General features: G+C 59.7%; 1 protein-coding gene across 1 annotated transcript in view; it reads left to right on the forward strand.

Annotated features, from left to right (window-relative positions):
* PSTPIP1 (proline-serine-threonine phosphatase interacting protein 1) overlaps positions 1 to 8,718 on the forward strand; it is a 42,725-nt gene extending 34,007 nt beyond the window's left edge. The window contains exons 8-15 of the mRNA XM_007469159.1: positions 332 to 377; positions 1,644 to 1,723; positions 2,321 to 2,419; positions 3,482 to 3,578; positions 4,123 to 4,213; positions 7,067 to 7,122; positions 7,318 to 7,451; positions 8,415 to 8,718. Coding sequence (XP_007469221.1) covers positions 332 to 377; positions 1,644 to 1,723; positions 2,321 to 2,419; positions 3,482 to 3,578; positions 4,123 to 4,213; positions 7,067 to 7,122; positions 7,318 to 7,451; positions 8,415 to 8,546 — 735 coding nt within the window. The 3' untranslated portion in view covers positions 8,547 to 8,718. The remainder of the gene's footprint in view (positions 1 to 331; positions 378 to 1,643; positions 1,724 to 2,320; positions 2,420 to 3,481; positions 3,579 to 4,122; positions 4,214 to 7,066; positions 7,123 to 7,317; positions 7,452 to 8,414) is intronic.
* Positions 8,719 to 11,156: the final 2,438 nt, after the last annotated feature.

An 11,156-nucleotide genomic window follows, 5' to 3' on the forward strand; every position in this document is an offset into this window, starting at 1 on the left:
TTCAGCAGTGGGCGTGGGGCCCCAGGGCCCAGCCCCTGGTCTACATTTCTCCCTCTAGGTCTCAACATCTAGTTTTCACATGTACCTGCATGAAGTGCAGATTTCTGTTTTATTCCTTTTTTACTGGAACCAGGCTGTGGGCCCTTGTAGGGTGAGGCTGGAGTTAATGATGGAACTTGCCCAAAGTTGGCTCCTGAGTGTCCCCCTGTGTGGCCAGAGAGGGGGTGACAGAGTCCCTTCAGGGTTGCCCAGGGAAACTCAGAGCCCAAGGGCTGGGCTGGGGGGTTCCCAGGGGCGGGGCCTCAATGCTGCTTTCCTTCTGTCTCCTCAGAGCCAGAACAAAGCCAAGCAGTGCAAGGACTCAGCCATGGAGGCAGGTACGTGGCTAGCCCACCTCCTCAGCTTAGTGGGTAGGGTGGCTTGGACATTCCTTCCCCCACAGCACACTTCCTTCACCCTGGGGACACAGTCACCGCTCATCACTCTCATTTCCATACTTATGCAAGTAAAACAAAAACATTCGTTTTCTCACATTTGCCAAGACTGTTCTTGGTGCTTTGCATGTTTTAACTAACACTCACAACAATCCTGCGAGGTGGTCACTTTACTATCCCCTTTTTTTTGTTTGTTTGTTTTTTGTTTTGTTTTTTGTTTGTTTGTTTTGCGGTATGCGGGCCTCACTGTTGTGGCCTCTCCCATTGCGGAGCACAGGCTCCGGATGCGCAGGCTCAGCGGCCATGGCTCACGGGCCCAGCCGCTCTGCGGCATGTGGGATCTTCCTGGACCAGCGCACGAACCCGCGTCCCCTGCATCAGCAGGCGGACCCTCAACCACTGCGCCACCAGGGAAGCCCCACTATCCCCTTTTTTTTAACAGACGAGGAAACTGTGGCACAGAGAGGTTAATTAACTTGCCCAAGGTCACACAGCCAATAAGTGGTGGTAACTGTATTTGAACGCAAGCCATCTGGCTCCAGGGCCCAGGACTTTCACAGCCACAATCAAGGGAGACAGGCCCACTCATCGCACACACCTTTCTCTCTCTTACATACACTGAAACCCATCAGAGCCTTCTCTGGGCTTCTGTCTCCTCTGTCCTTCTCCTGATGCCAGAAGGCCCCAACACCCCTATCTCTGCTGACACAACTCCTAGGATAGAGAGCTTACCGTTGCTCCCTTCCCAGGCTCTCCCTCCTGCTAGCGCTGCCTTTCCCAGGACCCAGCTGCTCCCTTGGCTGGGGGCACAGAGGTCATGGTCCAAGCCTGCTGGCTTCCCAGCCCGATAGCTCCCAATGCTCCCCTTCACCCCTCCTCCAGGGCTGCCCTCTCTGAGCCTCAGTTTCCCATCTGGAAAGTGAGACGGTGGGACCTGGGGATGGTGAGAGGCCCAGATTCTGACCTTGGGTGTATGAGGCTCTGCTCCGGCCCCAGGCAGCTGGACCACAGGGGAAGCTGAGAGTCACCCCAAAGGGCAGTACCACAGTGCGTGGCCCTTACGAGCGTTCAGATGTAGCACCAGCAGCCAGGGCAGGTCTCTCTAAGGAGGAGGAGGGCACTCTGGGCAGGGGCACTGCAGGAGCAAAGGGGTGGGCTGTGGGGGGTGTCTAGGCCGCTGGCCTCCCCGAGGACTGCCTGTGCTTCCAGAGCGCGTGTACAGGCAGAACATCGAGCAGCTGGAGAAGGTGCGGGGCGAGTGGGAGCAGGAGCACCGGGCCACCTGTGAGGTGAGACACTCCAGGCGTGGAGGCTGCTTCCCCAGCTACAAAATGGGAGGGACGCCCGTCCCCGCTCCCGCAGCTTCACGGGGGTAAAAGAGGCAGTGCTGCGGGAAAGGCATCATTCCTTCATTCATTCACTCATCCACTCACTCCACAGGCCCTGTGCTGAGTCCCTGCCCCGGGGGAGCTCACCGCCTGGCTTTGTGCTCTGGGTCCCCTTTTGCAGGCAGGCATCCTTCACCCCTTTTGGCTGAAGCTGAAGCTGAGGCTGAGACAAAACCCATAGCTTCCCTGGGCTCTGCTGATGAGCAGGGCCTGGGAGACAGGCTTCAGGCTTCAGGGTCCAGGGCTCCTCTTAAGACACTCCCCAGGGGTATGGTGGGGCCTGGAGGAAGGACGGGGCAGGAAGCCCACAGGCAGTTCAACTTCCCTCCCCAGAAGCCTCAGGAGCTGGCACAGAGGTGGGGGTGGGGATGCCCAGGAAGAGTCTTTCCTTTTGGCTTGGATTCAGCAGAAGGGGTCTGGCTGGTCAGCCCCAGCTGAGCTGAGTGGGGCCTGGCCTGGCCCAGCCCTGCAGCAGCCCCACCCCCACTTCTCCCCCAGGCCTTTCAGCTGCAAGAGTTTGACCGGCTGACCATCCTCCGCAACGCCCTGTGGGTGCACTGCAACCAGCTCTCCATGCAGTGCGTCAAGGATGATGAGGTAGGGGCTGAGGGCAGAGAGGGGGGCGTGAGTGGGAGGGGGGCGTGAGGAGAGGGCAGCCTCCTAGCAACGGCACACCCAGGTCCACCTGAGCCTGTCAGCAGATACCTAGTCCTCTGTGGTCCGAGCCCTGGCCTCAGGAGTCTGACCTCAGCGCTGAGCCGCTGCCCCAGGCCCCGAGGACAGGGAGCTCAGTACCACAAAGGGCCATAGCCTCTCTGCCTGCAGACTGGCATCTGCCCTCTCTTCTCACCCCTGCTCCAAGGCCTCGGCTCTGCTATCAGAGCCACAGAGCACATGCTCCCTCTGCTGTGATGGGGAAGGGAGGTGGACACAGCACCTCAGAGGTTTGCAGAGAGGCTGGGGGACCCTCGGTTGCCCTGCTCCAGGCCTGGCGCTTGCAGGAGCCAAGGTCCAGTCCCTCTTCTGTCTCTAGACATCTCCAGGGTGTCCTGGGTCCCCCTTACTGAGCTCTACATGCCCGGTGGGGTGGGTGGGTCCTCCTCAGCAGAGAGGGGCCGCCACCTCCCTTGCCAGGGGCCTTGCAGTCCTAGAGCCGTAAGCTCCCTCTCTCATGGCAGCCCTGACTCCCTGATGCCCGCTGCTGTTACTTGCCTAACCCCTTCTGCCTATGGGGTGAGGAGTTTGGGGGGTTTTCTCCCCAAATGACTTGAGCCCACCTGGTGACCTCCTTGTAGTAGAGGAAGGAGTGTGGGCTCTGAATCCTCTCATACCGGATCCAAAGCCCAGCACACTGAATTCCTGCTTTGTGACCTTGGGCAAGTCACTCTCCTCTGAATTTCCTCATCTGTAAAATGAGGAAGCAGTGTCTACCTCAGAGAACAGGAGTGGGGTAAATCCCTTGCAAAGGAACTTGTGCACAGTAGGTGTTCCGGAAACAGGAGAAGCTGTCAGCCAGGGCTCTAACCCTTCAGGCAGGCCTGGGGCAGTTACACCTCGAGGCCCCTGGTCAGAGCTCAGACCCAAAGTGGGGGCAGGCTTGACAATGCGGTCATGGAGGTGAGGCCTGGCCCCTCAGCCTCTGCTTTTTCCTGCCCCCAGCTCTACGAAGAGGTGCGAGTGGCGCTAGAAGGCTGCAGTGTGGATGCCGACATAGACAGCTTCATCCAGGCCAAGAGCACGGGCACTGAGCCCCCAGGTGAGGCCCACCTACAGGCAGCACACAGCCTCTGGGTCCAGGCCCGCCTTCCCTAGGCCTGGCCCAGGTTCTCTTGAGCCTCAACTGCCAGGACAGAACTGGGGTGGCTCACAGCTCCTTTCTGGGTGGAGAAGCCTTGGCCAGGTCCGGGGAAGGGGTCAGGGACAGTGCAGTCCCCTGGTTGGGTCCTTAGCCTGACGCCTCATCCAAGATAGAGGATGAGCAGAGCTTAAGAACATTGACACTGGAGGGGGAGATGAGGATAGGGACAGAGGCAGGAAGCCTCTACAGAGCACCTGCTCCAGCCTGCTTGGTACCACTAAATCTTGAGTCTAGACTATTCGGTCTTGGTGGTACCCACAGTGAGATATCTCTAGGAAGGGAGCGGGCCCCGTCCTCGAGCACCAGGGTGGCCAGGGCAAGGATGGTAAGGTGGGGCCCCAGTCTGGGTCTCTGGATGGGGGAGAGGATGGGGTGCCGAGTGGCACAGGTCCTGCCTGCCCTGCCCTTGCCACCCTGGGCCTCATGCGCTTGCTGCCTGCAGCTCCGGTGCCCTACCAGAACTACTATGATCGGGAGGTTGCCCCGTTGTCCAGCAGCCCTGGTGTTCAGCCGTCCTGTGGCATGATAAAGAGGTGAGCCGCCTGCTGGATGCCAGCCGGGTGGGATACAGAGGGTGGGGCTGGGGGTGGGGAACGGGGGCTGCCAGGAAGGGAGGCCAGCCTCTCCTCCTGCAACTGGCTCTTCCACACGTTATTTATTGGGCATCTATTGTGTGCCTGGTGCAGGGTTTAGGTGCTGGGCACTCTTCGGGGACAAGACAGGTTCAATCTAATCTCATGACACCCTCAGCCTGAGGGGACCTAGGCATTAAATAATCACAGCCCCCTTATTCACTAGCGACTACGCTCAGAGCTCCAGGGAGACCCCAGGCTGGCTGACCCCTTGGGCTCTGCTGCTAGCCTGGTTGGAGCCTTGGACGGTCAGGCTGCAGTGGCAACCCTCTCCCACTGGCACGGGATCAGGGCATAGGAGAAGGCCCTACAGCCAGTACTCTTGGAGAATTCTCCAGGTTTTTCCAGGGCCCCTTCCCTGGCCTGGCTGTGGTAGGTGCCAGAGTCCTGGTGTCAGGCCCCAGCGTGTCACTTGCACAAGTCACACACCTCCTCTAGGCCCGGGGCCTATGCGTGTTGGGGGCAGACTCAGACCTAAGGACCCTCTTGGTTCAGGCCTTGGGTGACGACGGTGACAGCCCACTGGGAGCACCATGGCCTGCTCAGGGAGCCCCCCTGCCCAGGAGCCAGTTCCCTGAGCGCCCCATCTGTGCACATCTAGGAGCATCCATGGGCTCCACATGATGCCTGCGCCCCACCCCCACCCCCAGGCCTCCGTGACCTCCTCCCTCCCTCCAACCCACTGCAGAGAAGGCCCTGCCTTTGAGAGGCGGGTGGGGTGGAGGTGACGGGCTCCCGGTCCTCTGAGGACAGCTCATTTCTGAGGCCTCTGGAGCCGCCCTGCAGGAAGGCTCCTGGGAGGCAGAGGCTTGTGGGCACCACGGCATGCTCCTCCGGGAACCCTGAGAAAGTAAGAACCCCAGGAGGAGGGCATTCCTACCCTCGCTATCATCCCAAAATCTTAGGGGACTCAGACCTCCCTGCACTCCCAGTGAGGACCCAGATCCCAACACAGGTGGTCACATAAACAATGGGACAGAAGAGCTCACCTGGGGCAGTATCAAGAAAGGACAGAAAGGGGCCTGATGAGGATGAAAGATAAAGAGGGAAAGAGGTCGCACAGGCAGAGGCCTGGCTGTTGCAGGGGACAGGCAGGGACCACCGTGTGGGGACCAGAAGCCAGGCAGGGCTGGGGAGGGGCAGGGGGCCCCGGCCAGGGAGTGAGTGGACGGAGGAACGGAGTCGAAAGCGCAGACAGCCCCGGCACACACAGCCTCAACGAGCTGCTCCTCCAGCCCCAGCCCTGCTGGGTTAACCCTACCTGGCAGGGGCCGGGGTGCCACAGGCACTAAGTCTGCAGGGCCCAAGTTAGCATCAGGCCTTCCCACATGTGCCAAGTCCATGCATGCCTGTCCATGTGTTTCCATCCTGGGCCCTCAGCTCCACAAACCCTGCAAGGGGGCGGGGGTCCCGGATTCTCCCACCCTGGGAAAGGTCTCTGTGTCCCACCTGGCACTACAGGGCAGCCTCCTACGGGCCGGGGACAGGCAGGGACCACCGTGTGGGGACCAGAAGCCAGGCAGGGCTGGGGAGGGGCAGGGGCCACTGGCCAGGAAGTGAGTGGACGGAGGAACGGAGTCGAAAGCGCAGACAGCCCCGGCACACACAGCCTCAACGAGCTGCTCCTCCAGCCCCAGCCCTGCTGGGTTAACCCTACCTGGCAGGGGCCGGGGTGCCACAGGCACTAAGTCTGCAGGGCCCAAGTTAGCATCAGGCCTTCCCACATGTGCCAAGTCCATGCATGCCTGTCCATGTGTTTCCATCCTGGGCCCTCAGCTCCACAAACCCTGCAAGGGGGCGGGGGTCCCGGATTCTCCCACCCTGGGAAAGGTCTCTGTGTCCCACCTGGCACTACAGGGCAGCCTCCTACGGGCCCAGCCCCTTACTGGGTACTCAAGACCCCTGGTGGGTCTGGCCTGGTCCCTATTTCAGTCTTCTCTCCTATACGCCTCAAACTGGTCCACTCCGCTTCCCAAATTCCTCTGTCTGTACAATCTGCACCTCTGCACTCCTCTCCCATTCAGCGGCGATGCCTTGCACTCCAGTCTCTACCTGATAAAGCTGAGTCTTTGCAGATTGGCTTGACGCCACCAGGCCAGGAAGCCTTTCCTGAGCGGGGGAAGCAGCATCAGCCTCTACTCGTTTAGCCCTTTTAGCACTGTCTGCTTCGGGGCACCCACATCTGGTTCCTTACTAGGTACCCCAGTGTCTGCCTCTGCCTCTTGATTCTTGCCTTTTTACTCTCTCTTTTATTCAACAAACTTCCAGGACTCCAGCTCAGTCCAGGTCTGAGCCAGGCACGAGGGAAGGGGCGAATTAGCCCAGCACTGCCTCCTGGACCCCACTTTGTGTGGTCGGGGAGCGGCTGGGCTGCCCAGGCTGGTGAAGGTCCTAGCGAGGTGTGAGTGGGCCAAGCTCTAGAGGGCAGCTCCTTTGCCCATGGGGGAGGCTGGAGCAGGGGCCTGGAGGGTGTAGGGCCTGGGCCCTGGAGCACAGAGGTCTTAGAGCCCCCAGTTAGGCCCTGCAGGGAGCAGGTACTGAGAAGACGTCTACAGGGTGAGGGACTGGGAGAGCGCAGCTGGGCAAGAGCCACTGGACCACTCTTTAGGGAGCCCTCATGGTGAGGGGCACCCCATAAATCACATCTGTGCCTGGAAGCTAGGGGCAACCCCAGCCCTGGAGCCCTGTGGGCTCCCTGCCTCATCTACTCCCCCTGTCCCACCCCGACTCACCTGCTTTCCTCCCTGTCCCCAGGTTCTCTGGGCTGCTGCATGGAAGTCCCAAAACAACATCGTCAGCAGCTTCTGCGGGTAACTGGGGGTGACAACTGTCAACCTGGGGTGAAGGGGAGGATGCCTACTTGGCACAGATGGGCCTTCCAGCAGCTGGGAGGTTGGGCGTTGGGAACAGGCTGGGCCAAGTCTGGGGAAGCTCCACGTTGGGGGGGCCTCCAGGGACCACTGTCCTTTGTAAGGGGCGGATGCCAGGCCTCACCCTACTCTCAGCCTCCACAGAGACCCTGACTCCCACCTCTGATCGGAATGAGGGTGTCTATGCCGCCATCACTGTGCAGGAGGCACCAGGACCCGACACCCTGCCGGCCCAGGATTACAGGGCGCTCTATGACTACACAGCCCAGGTGAGGCCCTGCCCTCCCCTCCTTGGGAGGGCACCAGCATGCCCAAGCGTGTGCTCACACGTAGGCACATGCACTGTGAGTGGGCTGGGGTGGGTGCCCTTAGAACAGCACCTGGCCTTTGGGAGGGGCCCAGTGCGGACCTGCTGAGTGAAAGCTGATGAACAGCACGAGGGCCTTGGTCACAAGCACCCGCGGTGTACAGGCAGGTGTGCGCGTGTGCAGCAGCTGGCAGAGCTGGAGCTATCTGAGGAAGCTGTCTGAGGATCAGGCTCTGCACCCACGGGTGAGGGCCTTGTTCTCCGTGACCACAGGCACCCAGAACAAGCCATGGTCGGAACGAGGCCCTCAGCTGTGCCGGGGTTGATTTTCTGAAGCTCACAAGGGGAGGATGAGTAAAGGAGCCACAGGGCAGCTGTGCCCAGATCCCCAAAGAGTCTAATCTGCTCCCAGTTTGAGGTGAGGGAGTACAGAGCTGGACTCCAGATCCACTGGGACTGAGGCCAAGCATCTCCTCGGGGCTCGGCAGGCTGCACTGACTCCTGAAGCCTGGTCCCTGGACAGGGAGACAGCCAGGAGAATGATGGTGTGCCTGTTATGACAAGGGCTAGCAGAGGTGCGGGCGTGGCAAACACACCGGACTTGCTAGGTTGCAGCGTCTGAAGCAGGGAGGGGGAGAAGGGAGCGGCAGGGAGGTGAAGCAGGGGAAGAAGCCCCAGGTTGTGTGTGGGAGGCCCACAATGACAAACCAGAGGGGACAAGAGGCTGAGCCCCACACCCTATGTCTCCAGGGCTGCCTTAGCCCAGAGTGGCCTTGTCTTGCAGCCCCAGGCGGCCAGCATGTCTCAGCTGACAGCCCACCTGGGAGACAGGCTGGCATTTACTGCCTGGGGTGGGGGGAATGCCTGACCAGAGGCCCTCCCAGCAGGCCCCCTTCACCTGATGTGTTTTCATTCTCTTGCCCAGAATTCCGACGAGCTGAACATCTCTGCGGGGGACATCCTGGAGGTCATCCAGGAAGGGGAGGATGGCTGGTGGACAGTGCAACGGAACGGGCAGCGTGGCTTTGTCCCTGGCTCCTACCTGGAGAAGCTTTAAGGAAGGGGCAGTAGCCCCCGCCTGGACCTGTCCTGTCCACTGGGCCAGCAGTGCCCCCACTGCTGCCCCGGCCTCGCAGGGGCCTCAAGACAGAGCCTGCCCTCAGGAAAGGTACCGGCTGCTCCCGAGCAGTCCTTCCCACAGGGAATAAAGGAGCGCTCTTTTTCCTCCTTGCACCCGTGTCCAAGTGCTCAATTCGCAGGAGGCAAAGGAGGGGACAAGCCCAGGAGAGCAGAGCTCCCCACCTGCAGCGTTGTCACTGAGGACGCAGCTCGGGTCTGTCCCTGGTCTGCTGGGGATGGGGAGGTACCCTAGCCCTGGGTCCCAGGGAACTGCCAGGGAGACACGTTCACAGCGGGCAATGGGAGAAGGCCGCAGTGGTCAGGGAGGATGGGGTAGGGGCAAGGAGACACTCGGGACAGCTGGGATGGGGAGACCAGGCTTCCTGGGGCAGAGGGACTAGAGCGGGGCAGCAGCAGACAGAACACAGGGAAGGGAAGAGTAGCAGGACAGGGCAGGTGTGTGAGCACAGGGACGAGGGACACCTGGAACGTTCTGTGGATAAGCCAAGCTTAGTTCCAGGCAGGAAACAGGTGACAGGTCCGCCGAGGCGGAGGGGCTGTGGCATGGTGGCTTAGGCAGGCCTGCAGTCCACGCGGGCTGACCTGGGCACAGAGGCGGCCAAGCTCTTCTTCCGCTCTTGGCGCTCTCCGGCCTTTGTCTTTTTGGCCCCAGAAACGTAACTTCTACTGCTGCCCAAGGCCTGCCACGGCCCTGCTCCAGCCACGCCAAGGGCCTGGGGAGTGACTGCGGGGGGGAGAGCCAGTGGGAACCGGCCGCTCCGCAGTCCTAGGCCTCCCCAGCGCTCGCCTGTGGGAGCCCCAGCACTCTGCCGGCACAGCAGGCCAGCAGCCCGCCCCGACTCAGGGCCAGACATGCCGGGGGGGGGCCTCCTCCAGCGGGCACACTTTGAGTGAGCCCGTTACTATCCCCGCAGACCACCTTCCCTGGGACTTCATCACTTCGCTTGCTCGTTCATTAACCTTTGTGGCCCACCCCCTGTGAGCTCAAGAGGAGGAATGCCTCAGACAGACACTGGCTTTACTCAAGGGGCCCTTGACCTGGTGGAGGGGAACAGATAGACCAGAAAGCTGGCGGCAGTATAGGAAACGTCCTGATGTGCCAAGCAGTCCTGAGGCTTCTGGGAACAAGTGACCAAGATAAGCCAAGGAAAAGGGGAAGCTGTTCCAGGAAAGGAAAGAGGGGGTTCCTTTCTGCTCCTGCCTGCCTGTGATGACAGCCTCACAACGGGCAGGGACAGAGAAGGGAGCGAGGGGCATCACTGAATTCTCCAGGATTTAGAACTAGAAGAGACTCTGGGGGAATCTAATCTGACCTCCTGCACGACTGGGCACCAGGCACTCCTGTCAGCTTCAACATCTCTGTGACTGGGGGCTCATGGCACACACGGAAGCCTGCCGTGGACCTGTGGCTTCCCACCGGTCCTGGCTCTGCCTGGCCAGCCGTCCACCTGGCAGCCATACGGAGGAACATTCCACGTGCTCAGGCAAACATCAGATGCCACAGTAGCAAAAATGAGGCCTTTGACCAAGCTCTGCCCTAGGAAGATGACCAGGAGGGGCTGGTAAAGAGGGCTGTTCCTCTGTTTATTGCAGATGTCCATCTTTATGCCCTTATCTTCATCACTTAAGCAAAAAAGTGGGTTTGATTAAACAAACATGACACCTGGTCAAGGAGGGGGACAGCCGGACTGTGGCCTCTGACCTCAGACTCAGGTGTGAGAACACCTCGGAAGTCTACAAAGCATGAAAGGGTTGTTTCCACCCAGTATTATTCATGCTGGGGCCAGGCAGAGGTGAAAAGGCACAGGGCAGCCCCTGGGTGCAGGGTCGGGTCCTGGAAGCACGGCTCCAACTACCCTCTGCTAGATGCCACCCCACCACTGCTTCCGCCAGAGGGTGTATGGCAGACGGGGTGGGAAAGGGCTTTGGGCCTCTGAAAAAAATCAGACTGAGGCTTAAATCCTTTCTGAAATGTAAATAAACTGTCTTTTATAAAGCATATTGTACAAGTGAACTGACCAAGTGACCATACCTGTCCCTGACACATCTGAGGTTTATAAATAGGGGTGTTTGGAAAGAAAAATGTAAACTTGTGCTTGGTTTTATGCTCCCTGAAGGAGAGAGAGAGAAGTCAGTGACTAAAGCCCTGCTTACACAAATGCTTGCCTGGGCCAGAAACGTTGCCCAGGACAGCCAGATACGAGAGCTGTCAGAAGTTATTCAATCAAGCAAGGTATTTTGATGACTTCTGTGTGACTGACGCTGTATCTGAAAATGGGGGGGGGTGCTGTCAAAGAGCTCACTCACCCCAGAAGTAGTACAGAGACACTCTTACCCCTCTGATACAAGGTAGACGGTGAGTAGGGCAAGAGTAGGACTGGGAGACCAGGTGCAGGCTGTCCAATACAGAGATGATGGTGGCTTCTCCAGGAAGTGGCAACTGCGCTGGAGAGCAATTCTGGAAGAACGAGGGAAATAGATCAACAGGACTTGGTAACTTACAGGATGTGAGACAGGAATGGAAAGA

Source organism: Lipotes vexillifer, unplaced genomic scaffold, assembly GCF_000442215.2.
Source record: "Lipotes vexillifer unplaced genomic scaffold, Lipotes_vexillifer_v1.1 scaffold103, whole genome shotgun sequence".
Lineage (NCBI taxonomy): Eukaryota > Metazoa > Chordata > Mammalia > Artiodactyla > Lipotidae > Lipotes > Lipotes vexillifer.